Raw genomic sequence first — 21046 nt, 5'->3', positions numbered from 1 at the left:
ATGTCAATATATTGGTAGTGTAGAAAGAACCAGAGCTGAGTTGAGGATAACAGTAAAACACCATAAGAACTAGGTAAGGTGTTCTGAGGACAGAAAGGTGAGAGTACTTCATTCCTTGACAAGGAGTGTTGGCAAGGGTGACAGAGGAGAGGATCATGAGAAGTAAATAGGAAATTGCCAAGTGATGAGAGATGGGAGAGCATTCCAATTTACCAGATGGGTAGGAGCCATGACTCTTGTACTTAAAAGGTACATTTAAGTCCAGAAATGAAGCCTGAAAGGTTGGAATCATAAGTGAAGGACCTTGTTGCCATACTAAATGTTTGGACCGTATAGGCTACTTGGGTCACATAGAAGAATTTGAACAAGAAAATTAATGAGCCCATTTACATTTTAGAAAGATGCCATGGGGACATGCTAATGTGGAGGGGCAAAAAGAACTGGGTGCCCTAGCCAGTTTGGCTCAGTGGATAGAACATCGGACTGCAGACCAAAGGGTCCTAGGTTCAATTCCGATCAAGGGCATGTACCTAGTTGCAGGCTCCTCCCCAGCCCTGGCTTTGGTTGGGGTGCATGCAGGAGGCATCCAATCAATGTGTTTCTCTCAAATCGATATTTCTCTCTGTCTCGCCCTCTTCCTTTCACTCTCTCTAAAAATTAATGGGAAAATATCCTCTGGTGAGGTGAAGGAAGAAAGGAAGGAAAAAAGGAAGGAAGGAAAGAAGGAAGGAAAGAAGGAAGGAAGGAAGGAAGGAAGGAAGGAAGGAAGGAAGGAAGGAAGGAAGGAAGGAAAGAAAGAAAGAAGGAAGGAAGGAAGGAAGGAAGGAAGGAAGGAAAGAAAAGAAAGAAAGAAAGAAAGAAAGAAAGAAAGAAAGAAAGAAAGAAAGAAAGAAAGAAAGAAAGAAAGAAAGAAAGAAAGAAACTGGGTTAAGACAGAGTGGATGTCAATGAGGAGATGGTGGCAATAGTCCAGAAAAGGAATTAGGAAGACTTGAATTAGGATGAAGAGGTTAAAAGGAGTCAAATACATGATGACAGAGACTAGACTGTGGGTGATGAGCACACAATGAAGTATACAGATGACGTATTATAGAACTGTAACCTGAAATTTATATAATGTTATTAACCAATGTTACCCCAATAAATTTAATTTTAAAAATTAAATATGGGCAGTAAGGAGATGAACTGCAAATGTAAAGAAAAGACAGAATCTATGTACTTGGTCAAGGATTGGCTTGGAAGAGTTTAAAAAAGAAGCATCTAGTATGATTTTGTGATTTTAATTGTTTGGTAGTGGTACCATTAAAGAAAAAAGTGAATGAAGGAGGAAGAGTAAGTTTATCTGAATATGAATTTAATTTTGAGCCCATTAAGTCTGAAATGCCTGAAAGGCATTCAGGTATAGATATAAAAGCATGTAGCTTAGGAGAGTGGGAACAAATCTGTCATAAATATGTGAAATTTAGAACAACAGAAGAAGGTGGCAAAAAAGGTGAACAAAATGAGAATAAACATAGGCCTCAAACAGAGCTCTAAAAACCCCCAACATTTAAATTAAAGGTTTTTAAGTTTCAGTGATCACAGACCCTACTGAGAATCTGAAATAAGTCATGTCTTCACTTCTGTCAAAGTACACACCTATACCACATTTTGCTTGCTACTTAAAGGAGAGACACAGTCCTCTTGATGTCCATCAGTGTAAGACCTCCTGGTTTAAGAGAGGAATGGCAGAATAAGACACACTGGAAACAATGGCCACACGATTAGAGAACTGAAAAGTAGTGCTACTGCGGAAGGAGTGACCAAAAGGAAGTTAGAAGCTGGCTTAGAGACAGATCACACAGGGCCTTATACATCAGATCACACAGGGCCTTATACATCAGGTTGAGAAGTTTTACTTAATTCTAAGAGCAATGAACAGATATTGAAGTTTTACACAAGGGAGCCACTTGATCAGATTTTCATATTTACAAGTTCATACTGGCTGATGGGAAGATGAGTGGAAGAGAACAAAAATGTATTTGTGGCCTTTAGAACTTGGTCTGTGAACACAGACAGGTGTTATGCACGTTAAGTGCTCAATTTCTAAATCTTTTTTCATGTACATTTTGTTTCTTTCATTTCTTCTGACCACTTTAGATAATTTATGTGGCAAGGAATGTCAAGGACAACATGGTGTCCTACTACTATTTTCAAAAGATGAACAAAGGACTCCCAGACCCAGGAAGCTGGGATCAGTACTTTGAAACATTCCTGTCAGGCAAAGGTAAGCCAAATGGAAGGAACCAGTCTTACCCATGTCTGCAGAGGATAAAGTTTCCTCATAAAATTCTTCTTTCTATAAAATTCACTCACAGAAGAAACTCTGATTACAGGGGGTGGAAGATAAGAGGCAACATTCCTGAGAGATGTGGCATAGCTCTGGTTACTTGTCACTGGTGGTCAGTGTATCTGTGTCCAAGGACAATATGTCCACTTAATAAAGCCAAAACTGTACTGTAGGGAAAGCAGCTATAATAAAAGTTGGTTCCAACTCTAAACCTATACTAAATGGTTTACATGCATTTGCTTGTTTAATCTTTACAGTAATAATATCCATAATTCACAGGTGGTGAAATTGAGACTGAGTTTACAGAACTGATGATTACCCTGTTAGCAAGAGTAGGGAATAGAATTTGAACATAGGCAAGCCTAGTTAAGCTCAAATCCTATGTATTTGGCTGCCATGTTAAAGTCTTCCCAATTACCTACATGTTCAACTGGAGAGAAAGGTTTTGTGCATGATCAAGTTTTCTAACCATGACCATCATGAGTTGGTAACATGGTGGCCCATGGTGCTTCAAAGTAACAAACTACATGTGCAAAAATGTATGGCCTTGCAATCATGCTTCCAGTGTCAAAACTAAGTTACCACAAGATTCTTGATTTTTTCTAAATCTGAAATACTATTAGACCATTTAATATATCAGTCCTGCCCTAACCAGTTTGGCTCAGTGGATAGAGCGTCAGCCTATGGACTGAAGAGTCCCAGGTTCGATTCCGGTCAAGGGCATGTACCTTTGTTGCGGGCACATCCCCAGTAGGGTGTGTGCAAGAGACAGCTGATCGATGTTTCTCTCTCATCAATGTTTCTAACTCTCTATCCCTCTCCCATCCTCTCTGTAAAAAATCAATAAAATATATTTTAAAAAATACATCAGTCCTTCTCCTGAAGACCATTAAAAAGTGATTAAATTGCCCTAGCCGGTTTGGCTCAGTGGATAGAGCAGTAAGCCTGCGGACTGAAGGGTCCCAGGTTCGATTCTAGTCAAGGGCACATGCCCAGGTTGCAGGCTCGATCCTCAGTAGGGGGTGTGCAGGAGGCAGCCAATCAATGATTCTCTCTCATCATTGATGTTTCTATCTCTCCCTCTCCCTTCCTCTCTGAAATCAATAATATATATATAATAATATATATATACATATATATATATACACACCCACACACATATATATGTATACACATATACATATATATGTGTATATATATGTATATACATATATGTATATGTATATACACATATATGCATATACATATATATGTATATATGTATATACATATACATGTATATACATATATATATACATATATTTTTTTTTAAGTGATTAAATTATTGAAACTGGGTAATGGGTCATGGACAGTCATTATACTATCGCCTCTACTCTTGCGTATATCTGAATACTTCATAGGAACAAGATTTTTCAAACATTAAAAAACGTAATTTAAGCAAACCTTTTCAAGTTTATACCTTTTGGGAGGTATAATATAAATATAAGAGCAAATTGTTTTGTACTCTGCAGTTGAATTGGCAGCTTTGCATGATTAAAACCTAAGCATTTGCACTACATTACTTGGTTATTTAAGCTCAAAGTTTATGTCTGAAATCCTTTTGCTAATAATTTATATTGATCTATGAAGAAATAATTGCCCTCTACAGTTCTCCTATAGTTGAATCCTATACCTCTAAAATAATTATGAATAAATTTGATGAAATATTATTTTCCATGCCCGGCCTGTGTGGTTCATAGATTGAGCATGACCTATGAATTAGGAGGTCATGATTCAGATTCTGGGTCAGGGCACATGCCTGAATTGTGGGGGCATGTAGGAGGCAGCCGATAATGATTCTCTCTCATCATTGATGTTTCTACCTTTCTCCCTCTCCCTTTCTCTTTGAAATCAATAAAAATATTTTTTAAAGTATTATTTTCCACTAGTCCACAGTAAAGTGTAGAAATATGCCCTTAATTGCCATTTGATTTCTATAATCCTAAATGGCAAAAGCTATTATTGCTAATTTGCTCCTTATAAGATACACCAGAGGCCCGTTGCACGAAGATTCATGCAAGAATAGGCCTTCCTTCCCCGGCTTCACTCCTCGCCACCCGGGAGCCGGCAAGTCCTCGCTCCCAGCCGGAGCACCGCTCCTCTAGCTCCCTCGGCACCCTCCCCCCCTCATGGCAGGCATCCCACCCCACCCACCCACTTCCATCTTTGTCAGGTTAATATGCATACTCACTCCTGATTGGCTGTGGGCATAGTGGAGGTAAGGTCAATTTATATGTTTGTCTATTATTAAGTAAGATTTTGAGAATGATCCATTTATACCCTGAGGTGTTTTTACTGATTTAATGTCTTCAGCAAATTTCACAGTGGATGTTCTAACAGTGATGTCAGATGCTTTTGACAAAGAAGTGACCTAGTTGAAGAATTTGAGAGCATGGGACTGGGCTGAGGTATAGATGGATCTTTCTAAATTAGAGCTGAGTGTAGTTTCAACTCCTCATCCTGTGTGAGGGTAAGTTGTACACCATGCTGAAAGCTTGGAAATCAAAACCTTGGAGGGTTCTGAGAGAGAGAGAGAGAGAGAGAGAGAGAGAGACCCCTGATGAAGCAGATTTGGGGTTATCCCAATCATCTCCTAGTTTCAAATGTCATCCATCTGCTGATGACCCACAGATTTGCACTTCTATTCCTGGCCTCCACCCTGTGTTGGGTACATAGACCCAGCTGCCTCGTTGGCTTCTCCATTTGGATGACTATGAGGCATCTCAGACTTCACACATCCAAATCCAAACTTTTGTCTTTCCTTCTGGAGGCTTCCACATCTTAGTTAATTGTGACTGTGCTTTAAGTTGCTTATGCCTAAAATCTTGAACTTATCTTGAGCCTCTTTCTTTTTACCCACCACATCCAATCCAACAGCAAATCTGTTAACCCTACCTTCAAACTATATCCAGAATCTTACCTATCCTGAGCACTTCTCCAACCACTTTGGTCCAATCTACCATCACACCTTCCTTCCCTGGAAAAATTAATAGCCCCTGTCCCATCTCTCAGCTTCTGACCTTGCCAAGCTACAATCTATTTACACACAGAAACCAAGGGGATTCAGTTAAAAGGGAAGTCAGACCACCTCACTCCTCTGCTCAAAGCCCACCAACGCTATCCCATTTCACTCAGAGTGAAAGCCTAAGCCTGAACGGTGACCCATAAGGCCTATAGGGTTGGGCCTCTTTTCCGCTCACATTTTTTCTCCTGTTCCTTTGCCCCTCTCTTACTCTGTCCTAGTCCCACTGCCTGCCTTGCCATACCTCAAACACCAGGCAGTCCCTGCCCCAGCACTTCACCTTGCTGTCCCGCTGCCAGGAATGCACTTTCCTTCTTCAGGTTTTTACTCAATGTTGCCTTCTCAAAGAATCCTTTTCTGGCAAGACTATGAACATTTAAACCTTCTACATAAACCCAACATTTTCCCTCTCCTTTTCTGATTATTTTTCTCCTAAACATGCATTATGATATCATTTACTATGTATTTCACATTTATCTCATTTGTCTCCCCTACAAGATGCATTTTCAGAATAGGACTTTCCACCTGTCTTGTCCACTGCTCTATCCCCAATACCTAGGATGGTGCTGAGCACATAGTAGGCTCTGCAGATAAATTAACACATCCTAATATAATCTTATGATGTAGGTACTATTATTGATTCTCTTTCAGAGATGAGAATTAAAATAACTGGGGCTAAGAGAGGTTAAGTAACTGGCCCAGGGTGATACAGCTGTGTCAGAACTGAGATTCAAACCCAGTAGGCTCTAGAGCCTGAGCGTAATCTTGTCAGCTTCCAAAAGGAAGAAAAGTAATGCAGAATATGGATATAGAATGTATGAAAAGTAAGTTCTTCTGCTCTTGTGTTGATCAACCACACCTTCCATTTGTGTTCTGAGGAAACAACTCATTTTCTCTTCTGTCTTTTCCTACTCTCACTTATGTGTCTTCCTTCCAGTGGTCTGGGGTTCCTGGTTTGATCACGTGAAAGGCTGGTGGGAGAAGAAAGAGAGCCACCCCATTCTCTATCTCTTCTATGAAGATATGATGAAAGTAAGAAATATACTTGAATTTTTTTCCTGAGTTACAGATCTATGACAGCAATGAAGGAAAGTAATGTATAAAAGTCTATATATGCAAAATATTCTGCATGCCACCTTCAACTTTTCCAACCACCTTGCCATGTGACATACAAAGCTCCAAACAGGGTGCCAGTACAGTAGCTGCCTTACTCCACAGCCTGTTTCTTCCTGCCGGCCTCACTGTACTCTAGGGCCAATTCCCACCTCATTCAGAAGCATGGAAGAGATCTGTTTTAGCCACAAGTTTTTCCCTCTTTAGCTCTCCAGGTTCCTCCTTCCAGGATCTCTACCTGCCCCCATCATTTGTTCTGACTTTTAAAGAAAAGAATTAGGACTCTTCAAAGGAAAGAACTATTAAGGAAGACTAGAGCTGTTTTAATTTGTTCACTTTTTTAAAAAGTATATTAAAGTTCTGTCATTCTAGCCTGTTTGGCTCAGTGGATAGAGCATCGAACAAAGGGTCCCCGGTTTGATTCCGGTCAAGGACACATATCTCGGTTGCAGGCTCCTCCCTGGCCCAGGCCCTGGTCAGGGCGCATGTAGGAGGCAACCAATTGATGTGTTTCTCTCACATCGATATTTCTCTCTGTCTTTCCCTCTCTCCTCCACTCTCTCTAAAAATCAATGGAAAAATATCCTCAGGTGAGGATTAAAGATAACAATAATAATAAATATTTTTTAAAAGTTTTGTCATTTTAAATAAGTTCCCCATTAGCAACATGTGTAATCTCTGGTTCAAAGTCTGTCATAAATTTATATGTAAAATAAATGCCTGGCAAATGTAGCCCTGACTGGTCCATGGTTCTCCAAGCCTCGGTTTATGACATGGATTACAAACTCATTTCCTTCATTAACCATGGCCTCTCTTTTTCTTCTACTCTGGGTAGAAATAATGTATTGCTTCTTTCCTCCCAAATGTTTGGCTGGGGCCATACTTGCTCTCTGCAGCTTTCCTAAGTATCAGCATCGCCCTCTGCTTCCCCCAGCATAGCCCTCTGTCTATTTGAAAGAGCCACAGCGAATGGTGGCCGGACCCCTTTTCTTCACTTTTGAATGAGGCAGGAACCCATTGCAGAGTGTAAGGGACTCTCAAGAGGTCCCTCTGTAAACAGGTATACCCAACATGTCCAGAGTCAGGAATAAGCAATGATCCAGAGTCATCAGACATCAAAGCCAGAGAAATGTGGGCTCCATATGTGTGTGTTTCTCCAATCACAAGGAGGAGACCTGTCTTGTTTATTTTGAACGACTGTTACCTATTCCCTCAAACAGCTTCTTATCTGCTACCTGTAAAAGTGAAGTAAAATAATAACCTTCCCAAATAAAACAATTTTCAGTTTGTTCGCTTAGCATCGGCTATAGCACAGTATGAAACACAATGGGCTTTAATACAGTTGCACTTTATATGTACACGCTTATTGATTTTACATTCATAAATTTAAATATAGAATTACATTTATTAGAATTACTTTTAAACATAAACTAATAGGATTTTAAATGGTTTAACCATTATCCCAATGCTTAATTCTTTAAGATTTATTCATTGTTACATTTTTTCCTTATATATAAAAACATCTACTACATTTCTTCTACTCTCCCTCTTAGGACCCAAAACGTGAAATTAGAAAAGTTATGAAATTCCTGGGGAAGAACCTAAAAGAAGAGGTTTTAGACAGAATTGTCTATAACGCTTCATTTGATGTGATGAAAAGGAACCCCATGACCAACTACATAAATGATGTTCAAATGAATCATCGTCTTTCTCCATTCATGAGAAAAGGTGATGTATATATGCACTTTGTATTTCCTCTGATAATAGGAAAAACATTATCAATTCATAAAATCGTTTCCTAACATTCAAGCTCAGTGAATCCACTATGTACAGTGTTTTCTTAAGTGAGTTCTTTAAAGCCTTATTAAGGGACCTAGACCATGTAGCATGTCTCACAGAGAAATGTGGGAAACTACAAACTTAAACATACACTGCCCCCTTTAAAGCACATGAGCATATTACATTTTCTGAGAAGAAATTTGTTTAATTTTGTTAACTCAGAGCTTCAAAAATGTATTTGACCCAAAACTATTTCTCAAGTAAAGTCTTTAATCTCTGGGAGGCTAGTATTCCTCTCAAGCTAGTATTCTGGCTTTTTGAGGTGTCAAATTAGGTCACCTATTTGATATCTTTCTGTTTCCTAATGTAGGCATTTATCACACTGTGCATTTCCTTCTTAGAAGTGTTTTTGCAGCATCCTGTAAGTTTTGGTATGTTGTGTTTCCACTTTCATTTGTTTAAAGATTTTTTATGTCCTTTTGATTTCTTCTTTGACCCATCAGTTGTGCAGAAGTATGCTTTAAATTTCAAATATTTGTGAAATATCCATAAATTATTTTCTAGTTTCATACAATTGTGGTTGGAAAAAATACTTGATATGATGTCTATCTTTTTTTTTTTTAATTTTGACGATAAGCTACCTTCATCCTAATACTACTACTCGTGTAAACCAGATGGAACTGGGACCTCCCCGCCCTTCAGAGATTTAGGGACACATGGTGCCAGCACCTATTTATTTTAGGGACTAGGAGAGTTCAGATCCCGCTTTGAGATTTCTGAGAATTCCTCGAGGTTAGTTTCCTCAGGATGTCCTGATTTTCTGCCCTAGGCTAAGATGGACATCAGATGCACAAGATCTCTTCACTACTTTCCACTGGAATTCTGTGCCTGCCAAGCACTTTGTGATGTTAGTATTTTCACCAAGGATTCGTGGGGTTACAGGATGATAGACAGCAAGCTAGCTTTCTATCATCCCAGAGGCTGTACCTCCATCCTCTGCCTCCCCAGTGCATTCAACACATACCTCCCTTTACTCTGGGCTGGGCAGTCCTTCACACTTAGGTCCCCGCTTCCAAGCAGCCTAATTATGGCATTTTCCCAGCAAAGGTGGGTCTCATTCCTGGGTTAACGGAGCTCTGTCTAGCTGTCATCCCACTGATCAGAAAGGTTGTTGGGTGGTGCTGAGAGTCTCCCGTTTTCTATCTCTTTGTGTGGTCCATTTGGGAAATGTAAGCTTCAAAGCCAAGCTGAGGAGTTTCTACTCAAAGGGTGTGAGGAATGACATCATCCGAGCTCTGCTTTAGGAAGACTAACCTGGCAGGGAGGTATAAAAGCAGTTGGAACCAGGATCAGCATTAAGTGTATCAGTTACAGGTCTAATGCAGTAATTTTCTTCAGGGTTTCTTCTTCGCTCAAGACTAGTTGTGGAGCAGCAAAAGGAGTAAAGCTGGTGTCCAGAAATGAACCTGGTGAATACCGTGCCAGGCCCATCTGAGTGCAGCTTCGAAGGCAGGTTAGGGAAAAGTTGGGGGGTCAGGGATGGGCAAGAACATTGAGAGCTCCAGAGACAGGTTTGGCTGGTGTGGGCCCAGGGCAGTGGTCCTCATTGGCTATAAATAACTGGCCCCCTCTATGTTCTTAAATGTGGTAAGACTTGTTTTGTGACCTAACATATGATCTATACTGTAGAGTGTTCTATTCCGGCTGCTTTTGATGGAATGATATATATATATATAAAGTCCATTTGATATAAAGTTCAATGTTTTCTTATTTATTTTCTGCCTGTATGACCTATCCATTGTTGAAAGTGAGGTATTGCTGTCTATGTCTCCCTTTGGATCAGTTTGTATGTGCCTTATATATTTAAGTGCTCTGATGTTGGGTGAATATCTATCTATATATAAAAGCCTAAGCAACCATTACGACCAAATGACCGGAATGATTGGTCCACCAGTTGCTATGATGCGCACTGACCACCAGGGGACAGACGCTCAATGCAGGAGCTGTCCCCTGGTGGTCAGTGCACTCCCACAGCCAACCTCCTATGGTCCCTCCCCTAGGCTGGCCGGCCCCCACAATTGGCCCTGACCACCAGCCAGGCCGAGGGACCCCACCCGTGGACAAATTCATGCACCGGGCCTCTAGTCTTCTTACCTAATAATAGAGAAACATGTAAATTGACCATACCTTTGCTACGCCCACAGCCAATCAGAGTGAGTATGCAAATTAACACAACAAAGATGGAGGTTAATTTGCATACATACCTGGGAACCTCCTTGGCACCCAGGTCACTCCCAGCCGGCCATCAGAGGGGCAGGAGGGGGCCTCTTTCCCAAGCCTAAAGCCTCAGAAAGAGGCTTTAGGCTTGGGAAGGGGCCGAGCATGCAATTGGAGGGGCCCCCTGCCCAAGCCTAAAGCCTGGGCAGCCTGAGCCCATGATTGGAGAGGTGGGGGGGAAGGCCCTGCCCAAGCCCAAAGCCTCAGGCGGAGGCTTTGGGCTTGGGCAGGGGCTGAGCCTGGAATTGGAGGGAAGGGGGAAAAAAATCAATGGAAACATACCCTCAGGTGAGGATAAAAAGAAAAATAAAGAAATGTAATATCCTATGAAAGACACATCTTGAAAATGCCTAAAGAAAGTTGTCATTTTTTCATGGTGAAGGGACTGGAGTCCGTGTTGATGGAAATACCTTGGTGGCTGCGGTGACTGGCAGTGGCTGCAGCAGCAGGGTGATGGGGCTGGCGCCTTCCCCTGATCAGCCCAGTCACCTCCTGCAAAAGGAGGCCAGACTGCGGCTTAGGTCCGCTCCCAATGGGAAGCAGGCCTAAGCCATCAGTAGGATATCTTTGAGGGCTCCCAGTATGTGAAAGGGGGCAGGCTGGGCTGAGGGACCTCTCCCCAGTGCACAAATTTTATGCACTGGGCCTCTAGTATATTTATAATTGTTATGTCCTCTTTATAAATTGATCCCTTTATCTTCTTGGTCTCTTGCGACAGTTTTTGACTTAAAGTTTATCTTGTCTAAGTACTTCTATTCTCTTTTGGTTTTTATATTCATGGAATTTTCAACCTTCATTTTCAACCTATTCCTTAAAGCTGAAATTGTTTTTTATTTATTCAGCCACTCTATTTATTTTGATTGGAGAACTTAAACCATTTACATTATTAAAAGTTATTGGTACGTAAGGATTTATTATTGTCATTTTGTTAATTATTTTCTGAATCTTTTGTAGTTTTCTCCTTTCTTCCTCTCTTGCTATCTTAATTTGTGACTGATTATTTTTGTAAGGTTTTGCTTTGATTCCCTGAAGTTTACATAAACTCATATCTTATAAATATGAGTTTATTTTAAGCTAATAACAACTTAACTTTAATTTCATATAAGACTCTACCCTTTTACTCCCTCCCCCACATTTTACATTTTTTGATGTTACAGTTTACATATTTTTATATTGTATCCATTAACAAATTATTATAGCTATAGTTATTTTTAATATTTTGTTTTTAACCTTTATGCTGGTTTAAAGATGATTTATACGCCACTATTCCAGTTTTAGAGTATAGTTGACCCTTAAACAAGATGGAGATTAGGAGTGTCAACCCCCTACACAGTAAGAAATCCACATATAACTTTTGATTCCCAAAGCATAAATATTAATAGCCTACTGTTGATCAGAAGCCTTACCAATAACATATACTGTTGATTAACATATTTTCTATATGTACTAGAGGCCCAGTGCACAAAATTCATGCATGTGGGGGGTGTCCCTCAGCCCTGCCAGCACCCTCTCCAATCTGGAACCACTCAGAGGATGTCCCACAGGGATTGGGCCTAAACCGGCAGTCGGATATCCCTCTCACAATCCAGGACTGCTGGCTCCTAACCGCTCACCTGCCTGCCTGCCTGATCTTCCCTAACCAATCTGCTTGCCTGCCTAATGCCCCTAACTGCTCCCCTGCATGCCTGATCACATTTAACCACCCCTGCCTGTCTGTCTGATCACCCCTAACTGCTCCCCTGCTGGCCTGATCACCCTAACTGCTCTCCCCTGCCAGCCTGATCCCCCTAACTGCTCTCCCCTGTCGGCCTGATTGCACCTAACTGCCTCTGCCTGGGCCCACCACTGTAGCTTTGTCTGGAAGGGCGTCCAGAAGGTTGTCTAGAAGATGTCTGGTTTAATTAGCATATTACCCTTTTATTAGTATAGGTTATATACTGCATTCTTAGTATAAAGTAAGCCAGAGGAAATAAAATGTCATTAAGAAAATCACAAAGGAAAAGAAAATACATTTACAGTATTGTATATATTTATTGAGTGAAAAATCTGTGAATAAGTAGAACGATGCAGTTCAAACCCAAGGTGCTCTAGGATTAACTGTATTCTAAATTTGACTATAGACTAAGTTTTACAAGTGAGGTTTTACTTTCACATGTTTTCATGTTACAAATGAACACCTTTTTGTTTCAGTTTGAAAAACTCCCTTTAGCAGTTCTTGTATGGCAAGTCTAGTAGTGACTGACTCTGTCAGCTTTTGTTTGCCTGGGAAAGTCTCTCTCCTTCACTTCTGAAGGACAGTTTTGCAGGTAAATATTCTTGGTTGACAGGTGTATGTTTTTCTTTTAGCACTTTGAATATATTACCTCACTCTCTCCTGGCCTGCAAGGTTTATGCTAAGAAATCTATCGATAGTTTTATTGGGGTTCCTTGAATGTGAAGAGTCTCTCTTCTCTTGTTGCCTTCAATTTTATTTATCTTTGTTTTGGAACAGTGTGATTACACTGTGCCTCAGTGAGGAACTCTTTTGGGTTGAACCTGTTTAGGGACCTTTGAGCTTCATGTTCCTGGATGTATATATCTCTCCTCAGTTTTTAAAGTTTCAGCCATGATATCCTTAAGTAAGCTCTTTGCCCCTTTCTCTCTCTCTCTCCTCTTTTTGGTATTTCTATGATTTGTATATGATAGGAGTCCTCATGATGGTGTCCCATAAATCCCATAGACTTTCTTTACTGTTTTTAATTCTTCTTCTTTTTTGCTTTTCTAACGGGTAATTTAAGTAGCTTGTCTTTGTTTTTTTCAGATTTTTTTTTCTTCTGCTTGATCAAATCTGCTATTTTCTCCCCATTTCATTCATTGTATTCTTCAGCTTCAGAATTTCTGTTTAATTATTTTTTATGATTTGTATTTGTTTAAATTCTCATTTTGTTCATGTATAGTTTTCCTGATTTCCTTGAGTTGTCTGTGTTCTCTTGTAGCTTGCTGAACCCTTAAAATAATTATTTTGAATTCTTTTTTCTTTTCTTTTTTTTATTTATTGTTTAAAATTTTACATATGTCTCCTTTTTCCCTGATTGACCCCACCCCCCCTTCCCCCAACCATTCCCATCCTGGGCCCCAAGCCCCCACGGCCCCAGTATCTGTGTCCATTGGTTATGCTAATATGCATGCATACAAGTTCTTTGGTTGCTCTCTAACCCCTATTTTGAATTCTTGATCCAGCAATTCATAGATTTCCATTCCTTTGGAGTAGGTTACAATTGTGTTCCTTTGGCAATGTCATGTTTCCTTGATTTTTTCATGTTTCTTGTAGCCTTGTGTTGATTTCTGCACATTTGATGGAGTAATCACTCTTCCAGACTTTGTGATTTGGCTTCAATGAGGAAAGACCTTCACTTATGGGCGGGTGTGGGTTCACTGACTGGGTGAGCTGCAGCAATTCTGACTCCAGGGAAGGCACAGCAGTGTGGGCTCTGTGGCATTCCACCAACTGGGTCAGCATCAGTGAAGATTGCAGAGGCCCCTGCATTTCTGAGGGCAGGTGGTCACTGCAGCATGTGCTGTTGTGATCTTCAGTGACGAAGGATGCTGAGGTCCTCCTGATCTCTTTTTCTCCTAAAGGGGAGCAGCCATGGGACCAAGGGTTAGAGTGTGGGACCTCACAGGATTACAATGGCTCCAGGGTTCAGGGCTACTGTGATGGTGGCTCCAGAGTACTAGGTGTGGGCACTCACAGAGAATAGTTGTAGAGCCAGAGTACAAATTGCAAATACACGCAGACAAGCTACATCCCTGAGGTCTGGGGCATGGATGCACTTACTGCATTGGTGATTTTAGTATTTCTGGTGTTGTTGCTCATAAAGGGGTCATGAAGCCAGAGTCTGCAATGCAGGCACATGTGAAGTGGTTGTGGGGTCTGGGTATGGAGAGTGGGCATGCATGGGGTGTCTTGGGCCCTGGGGACCAGTGCATGCATGGGGCTGAGGTAAGTGAAGGCCATGGTCTCAGAGCAGCACAACAGTGGCTCTTTCTTGGAGAAGAGGACACATAGTAGTGTCTCCCTCTCTAGATGGCTCTGTGGTGGTGATGGTTGTTGCCTACCTCAGTGGGAAAAATTGCCAGAGTTTTTTTTACAGAGGAAGCCATTGGAGTCCATGCTGACAAATACTACAGAGTCCTCCTCTGTGAAAGCCACAGGGTGTTTGTGGTTGTCACAAGATTATTAAGGCTCCAGGGTGGCAAAGACTACCAGGCCCTCTCCAGAGCAGGCCACTGTGGACCACAATGACACCCGCCGAGTGTTTAATACTGATAGCCTCACCCTTTTTTGCTCCTAGCCATCTCCAAATATGTCAGCTATGTCAATCTCCTCAGCATTCCTTTCTGTATGGTTATGCTCTTGTTTTTTCTCCACTGAGTTGTTTCAGGTTCTTAATTAGACACTTGAAGCCTTCCCAGGTCTATTTTTGTTCATGGATCGCTGTCTAATTATTAGTTTTTGTGGAGTGAGGAAGGCTGGTATCTCCTCTACCAATTTGCTGATGCCACTTGGTCACCTAATTTTCTTACAGGACAATTGATAAATCATATAATTTATTAAACCTAGAAAATTAAGCAAATTGACACTTCGTACATGAAAATAACATCGCACAGATATAAGAGCCTAAATGAATCAGGCAGCATAGAGTAATCAAAAGAGAAATAGCTTTCCATGGTCTCTCTGACCATTTTTAGCTATTGAAAGTAAAAAAATATGAATACTCTATTGCATAAGCATGAAACAAAGTTAACCAACCATACCACTCCTTTATATTATACTAGAGGCCCAGTGCACGAATCGTGCACCAGTGGGGTCCCTGGGCCTGGCCTGCAGGATGGGGCCGAAACTGGCTCTCCGACATAGTCTGAGGAGTGCCGGATTATGAGAGGGTGCAGGCCAGGCTAAGGCAGCCCACCGGTGCACAATTGGTGTCAGGGAGGGACACGGAGGTTGTTCAGCCGGGGAGGGACTGCGGTAGGGTTCCAGGGCATGTCTGGCCCATCTTGCTCAGTCCCAGTCAGCTGGACCCCAGCAGCAAGCTAACCTATCAGTTGGAGCGTCTGCCCCCTGGTGGTCAGTGCACATCATAGCGATTGGTTGACCAGTTAACTGTCTGCCCCCTGGTGGTCAGTGCATGTCATAACAAGCAGTTGAGCGGTCTTAACATATCATTAGCATATTGCACTTTGGTTGAACAGACCACTGGATGACCAGACACTTAGCATATTAGGCTTTTATTACATAGGATTGCTTTAATTTACTTATATGTTAAAGCAATGATTATTTATTTATTTATTTATTTATTTATTTATTTTGGTTAATCCTCTCCCGAGGATATTTTTTCTATTGATTTTTTTTTTTTAGAGAGAGAGTAGCAGGGAGAGGGAGAAACATCAATGTGAGAGACACACATTAATTGGTTGCCTCGCACACATGCCCCAACTGGGGTCAGGAAGCCTGCAACTGAGGTATGTGCCCTTGACCAGAATTGAATCTGGGGCCCTTCAGTCCATGGGCCAGCACTCTAACCACTGAACAAACACAGCTAGGGCAACCGCAATGATCATTTAGATTGGAAAGGAGAATTCTCATTTGTATTTAACTACAAATTTTGCCTGAACTAAAGCTACAGATAAGAGGAGCAGACAGCGCTCCAGTGATCTGTAAAGAGAAGCTAAGAAAATTAGATCCAGTTAATTTAAATAGAATGTTAGATGTACTGAGGATTTACAAAGTATTGGTAGATTAGAGAGCTCAAGAGTGCAATGCAGAGAATTAGAGAACCCATGATCTAGATTTCAGCCCTTCCCAAGTGTTTCAGAACAAAGCTTTCTATTTACAAGTACCTCACTTGTGCCATGGGTAATATTATTTCTCATTCAATGTCAGGAGGACAATGAACTATGTCTATGTAAGGAATTTAAGCATTGAGAGGAAAAGGATTACCTAAACGCAAAATGGCCAAAGTTCATAAAAGTATTATTGAATGTGTTTTACATTACTCTTTTTAGGAGTCATTGGAGATTGGAAAAACCAGTTCACTGAAGCTCAGAACAAGCAATTTAATGAAATCTATGAGAAAAATATGGCTGACACCTCTCTGTCATTCTGCATGAAGCTCTAGAAATCAGAGCATGGGAATAAGACCTATTCTCGCGCCAGCCTGAGTGGAGTAGAAGAGAACTCTTTCCAAACGCCGCTAATGGTTTCCGTGACTTTGTGTGAGGGTTTAAACAATGGCCTGGCATTCTTGTTCTTACATTTGTGATTTACTTTTTGGGTTAACCCCAATGAGACTTCATTTATCCAGTATCAACATTCAGCATTTTCCTTCTCTCTCTGCAGATTTTTAGTGTTTAGATTAATTTCAATATACCAACATATAATATATAATATATATTTAATAATTTCTGTTCTTTCTATATATCCTCTTTCCATCTTCTGTTATAATTTCCTTTGAATTGAAATGTTTCTTTCAAAAGTTCTGTACAATACAATCATACCTAGAAAAAAGGCCAACTCCATTCATTTGATGACAGACATATATTGAGTGCCTCATTCATGCTGGGAAACGGAGAACATCAAAAGATGACAAAAACAAGGTTACTTCCCCAAGGAAGGGTGCAGCCAGTAGTGAAACCGGACAGAAAAGGGGCCTGCTGCCTGTCACTACACAAGTCAATAAGCAGAGACAAGGTTGAATCTTTGTGGTGTGTTTTTATTCAGGTGGCCAGCGATCCGAGAGAGTGGCAAGAATAATACCCTGAAAGAAATTGTTCTGACATTTCATTTCAAACAGGCCCTTATGTAGGGTTAGAGGGTGGGAAAAAATCTAAAACTAGTGAGTTCCCAGGGTCTGTTTTCTATCATTGTCCTTGAAAAGATCAGCCCAGGAACACTGCAAAGATTAGCACCAGAATATGTCTCCCTTCAGATAGGTCCTTTCTTTGATCTGCAATAAAAACGTGTCTTCTTTTCAGAGTAATGGACCCATCTGGGCTTCGAGGCCACCTTATCTTTACAGCCCGTTTTTATTCTTGCAACACATCCTCTAATTTCCCAGGTTCTACAAGAATAATCTCTTTTCTATAGTTAATATAGTTAATAGCTTATTAAACAACTAAGACTCTATTCTTATAGCATATTCTTCCCCTAACAGTCAAATACTGTAGCATGGAACAGGTGAACTGTATTATCAAATAAACTGTGATACGAACATAGACTGAAAGGTGCAGCAGGATCATAGAGAAGAAAAACAAAGCCACATAGTATGGAGTCACAGAAAAACTGAGGAAAATAGGGACAAGACACGGTGGGTATTTCACAACAACCCACTCCCTAGCCTTAAGTACATGTACCACGTTTAGCACAGTCAGCATTCCTATCTCCCATCACCCCAAAGTGCAAAAGTGTCCTACTTAATAATGTACAGTTGACCTTTAAACAAACCTGGTTTGAATTGTACAAGTCCACTTATACCTGGGTTTTAAAATAAATATTTTATCTTCTGTATGATTTTCTTAATTACATTTTTTCTCTAGGTCACTTTATTGGAAGAATAACATGTAACATACAAAATATGTGTTAATTGAAAGTTTATGTTATTGGTGAGGCGTCCAGTCAACAGCAGGTGGTCAGTAGTTAGGTTAGGAGGGAGTCAAAAGTTAGATGCAGGTTTTTGACTGCGCAGGGCTTGGCACCCCGACCCTTGCATTGTTTAAAGGCCAACTGTATTTCTAAAACCTCAGGGACACATAGTTCCAGAAATCCTTAAAGCCCAATGGAGTAATTCTTCAATAACAAAGCCCAAAGGAAGTGAAGTTATATTCAGGAGAGAGAGAAGCACCTCTTTATCTTACTTCCTACCCCTACCTCTATGGCCAAAATGCTAGGTCTCTTTCCATAACAGATACTAGTTAATTCTAAATGAATAAAACACAACATTAGTCACTCATGCTCTTAGAATATAAATTTCAAAAGCTGTGACCAATACCTTGAATTAGAGGAAAAGTCCAAAATAAGAGGAAAAATATATTTTACTTTGAAGTATTCATTTTTCCCTTTAAGCATCAAGTTATACCAATTCGTAGGCAGGTTCCTTGGAAACAGAAACTGAGATAAAGGTTCATGGACACTGTGATTTGTTGAGGAATGGGGTTAGCAGGACAAAAATAAAAGGAGTCACACAAGAATATGATTTCAGGGAAACAATATGGAGTGGGGAGACGGGGATGAGGAGAGGAGCTGCAGAAGCTGTGCTGCTTTGAGACCGTATATTCCAGTATGGGGAGTGATGGGTTATAATTTAATTCCCAGGCACCTTGAGGCAAAGTAGCTGAAGGCTATGAGCTGAGCCCTGAGCTGAAGCACCTGCAGCAGCTGGGGGATGGGCATATCATCCTAACCAGGAAGCACCACCCCAGGGGATTTGGGCAAGACACCAACACCTGCTATGAGTAGGCATTTCCAAAGAAACACACATGTAAGAAAAGCTCTGGCAGAGAAGGAAAAGCACATTAGAAACAGGAAAAGAAATTGAACGCTCCATGCTGCCTGATTCTATAATTATATATACAACAAAACCTGCGCAGGGAAATGGGAGCGATATCTGAATGAGAACTGTGGGAGAGCACATACGTTTGGTGGCTCAAATGGTATCGGTCCTGGATTACAAATGTCTACCATTATCACATTTCAACTATGTGCTTTCTGAAATCTTAGCTGACCTTAACTGGGTTGCAGATAGAAGGCTCTCTAGTCTGCAGGAAACTTTCTGATACCATTGTCATATTTTCTCATATCTCCCACTAAAACATTCCCACTGCCAGTTTCCTGTAGGCACAACTCCCCACTGTAACCTGCACTCACATTCCTATAATACATATTCCTATATGATGTCCAGATTTTACATGTGAGTAGTTGTTTGTACAGTATTACTAAGTGTGTTTTAATAAATGTTCAAAAGGCATAATGTATAGCAAAAGATAGTTACAACCAAAACAAAGACTAATTAAAAGTTCCCATGGTTGGTCATAATCTACTTTTGGGCTTATTAAAAGTCAAGTCAAAAAGAGAAATAGTTTTTACTAACTTTTGAACAAATAGGAATTCCAGTCCATTGAAAGAAAGCTTATAGATTCATTTTTGTCTGGGTTTTTGTTTTTCTTAATTTTTATTTTTTTGTTAATCCTCACCCAAGGATATTTTTTACCCACTGAATTTTAGAGAGTGGAAGGGAGGGGGAGAGACAGAGAGAGAGAAACATTTATTTGTTGCCTCCTGCACTTGCCCCGACTGGGGCTGTGGATCAGGCCTGCAATGGAGGTATGTGCCCTTGACTGGAATTGAGCCCTAGATCCTTCAGCCTGCAGGCCAATGCTCTAACCACTTAGCAACTGGCTAGGACCATTTTTGTCTTGTTTTACATGTTGTTGTTGTCTTAGAATAGAACACTAAGAGATCACACATAAGATACTAAGAGAACCTTCTTTCTTCTATTTTTTCCCTTCTCACTAGTTACCTTTATGGGCCATTATCACAACAAATTGCCAACTTCTTTCTGTATTTTTGCTTCAATGCCCAGGAGAGAATCTGACTAGCCTTCTCCCAGATAACCACCCACCCCATCCAATCAGCTGTGTGGTAGAGGAGTGGAGGAGGCACAGACCAAAGCTACAGAATATACATTCATCTCATCTCAAGTGCACATGGGACATTTTCAAAGATAGACCGCATGTCAAGACACAAACTAAGTCTCTATAATATCAAGAAGATTGAAATCATATCAAGCACTTTCTCAGATCATGGCATGAAATTAGAAATTAATTACAATAAAAACATGCAAAAACATTTAAACACATGGAGGCTAAATAGCATGTTATTAAACAATTAATGGGTTACCAAAGAGATCAATGAAGAAATAAAAAACATCCTGGAAAAAAATAAAAATGAACACACAACAACCCCAAATCTATGGGACACAGTAAAAGCATTCCTCAGAGGGAAGTTCATAGCATTACAGGTCTACCTCAAAAACAAGAAAAACTTTTTAAAAATATATATATTTTTATTGATTTCAGAGAGGAAGCGAGAGGGAGAGAGAGAGAAACATGAATGATGAGAGAAAATCATTGATTGGCTGCCTCTTGCACACCCCCCACTGGGGATCGAACCTACAACCCGGGCATGTGCCCCTGGCTGGAATAGAACCTAAGACCCTTCAGTCTGCAGGCCGATGCTCTATTCACTGACCCAAACCAGCTAGGGCAAGAAAAACTTTTAATAAGCTATCTAACACTACCACTTAAAGAATTATAATGAGAACAACAAGAAAAGCCCACAGTAGGTAGAAGGAAGGAAATAATAAAGATCAGAGTGGAAATAAATGATATAGAGATGAAAAAAATAATACAAAAGATTAATAAAACCAAGAGCTGGATCTTTGAAAAGA

General features: G+C 40.5%; 1 protein-coding gene across 1 annotated transcript in view; it reads left to right on the top strand.

Moving 5' to 3' along the window:
* Window positions 1–18106, top strand: part of LOC103297417 (sulfotransferase 1C4-like) — a 47568-nt gene extending 29462 nt beyond the window's left edge. Inside the window, exons 4-7 of the mRNA XM_008154113.3 lie at window positions 2140–2266; window positions 6328–6422; window positions 8057–8231; window positions 16608–18106. Of these exons, the coding sequence (XP_008152335.2) occupies window positions 2140–2266; window positions 6328–6422; window positions 8057–8231; window positions 16608–16720 (510 nt within the window). The 3' untranslated portion in view covers window positions 16721–18106. The remainder of the gene's footprint in view (window positions 1–2139; window positions 2267–6327; window positions 6423–8056; window positions 8232–16607) is intronic.
* The last annotated feature ends 2940 nt before the right edge of the window (window positions 18107–21046 follow it).

This window comes from Eptesicus fuscus, chromosome 9 (genome assembly GCF_027574615.1).
Source record: "Eptesicus fuscus isolate TK198812 chromosome 9, DD_ASM_mEF_20220401, whole genome shotgun sequence".
Taxonomy (NCBI): domain Eukaryota; kingdom Metazoa; phylum Chordata; class Mammalia; order Chiroptera; family Vespertilionidae; genus Eptesicus; species Eptesicus fuscus.
Note: the sequence above shows the minus strand (reverse complement) of the source record. Positions and strands in the feature narration are given on the sequence as shown.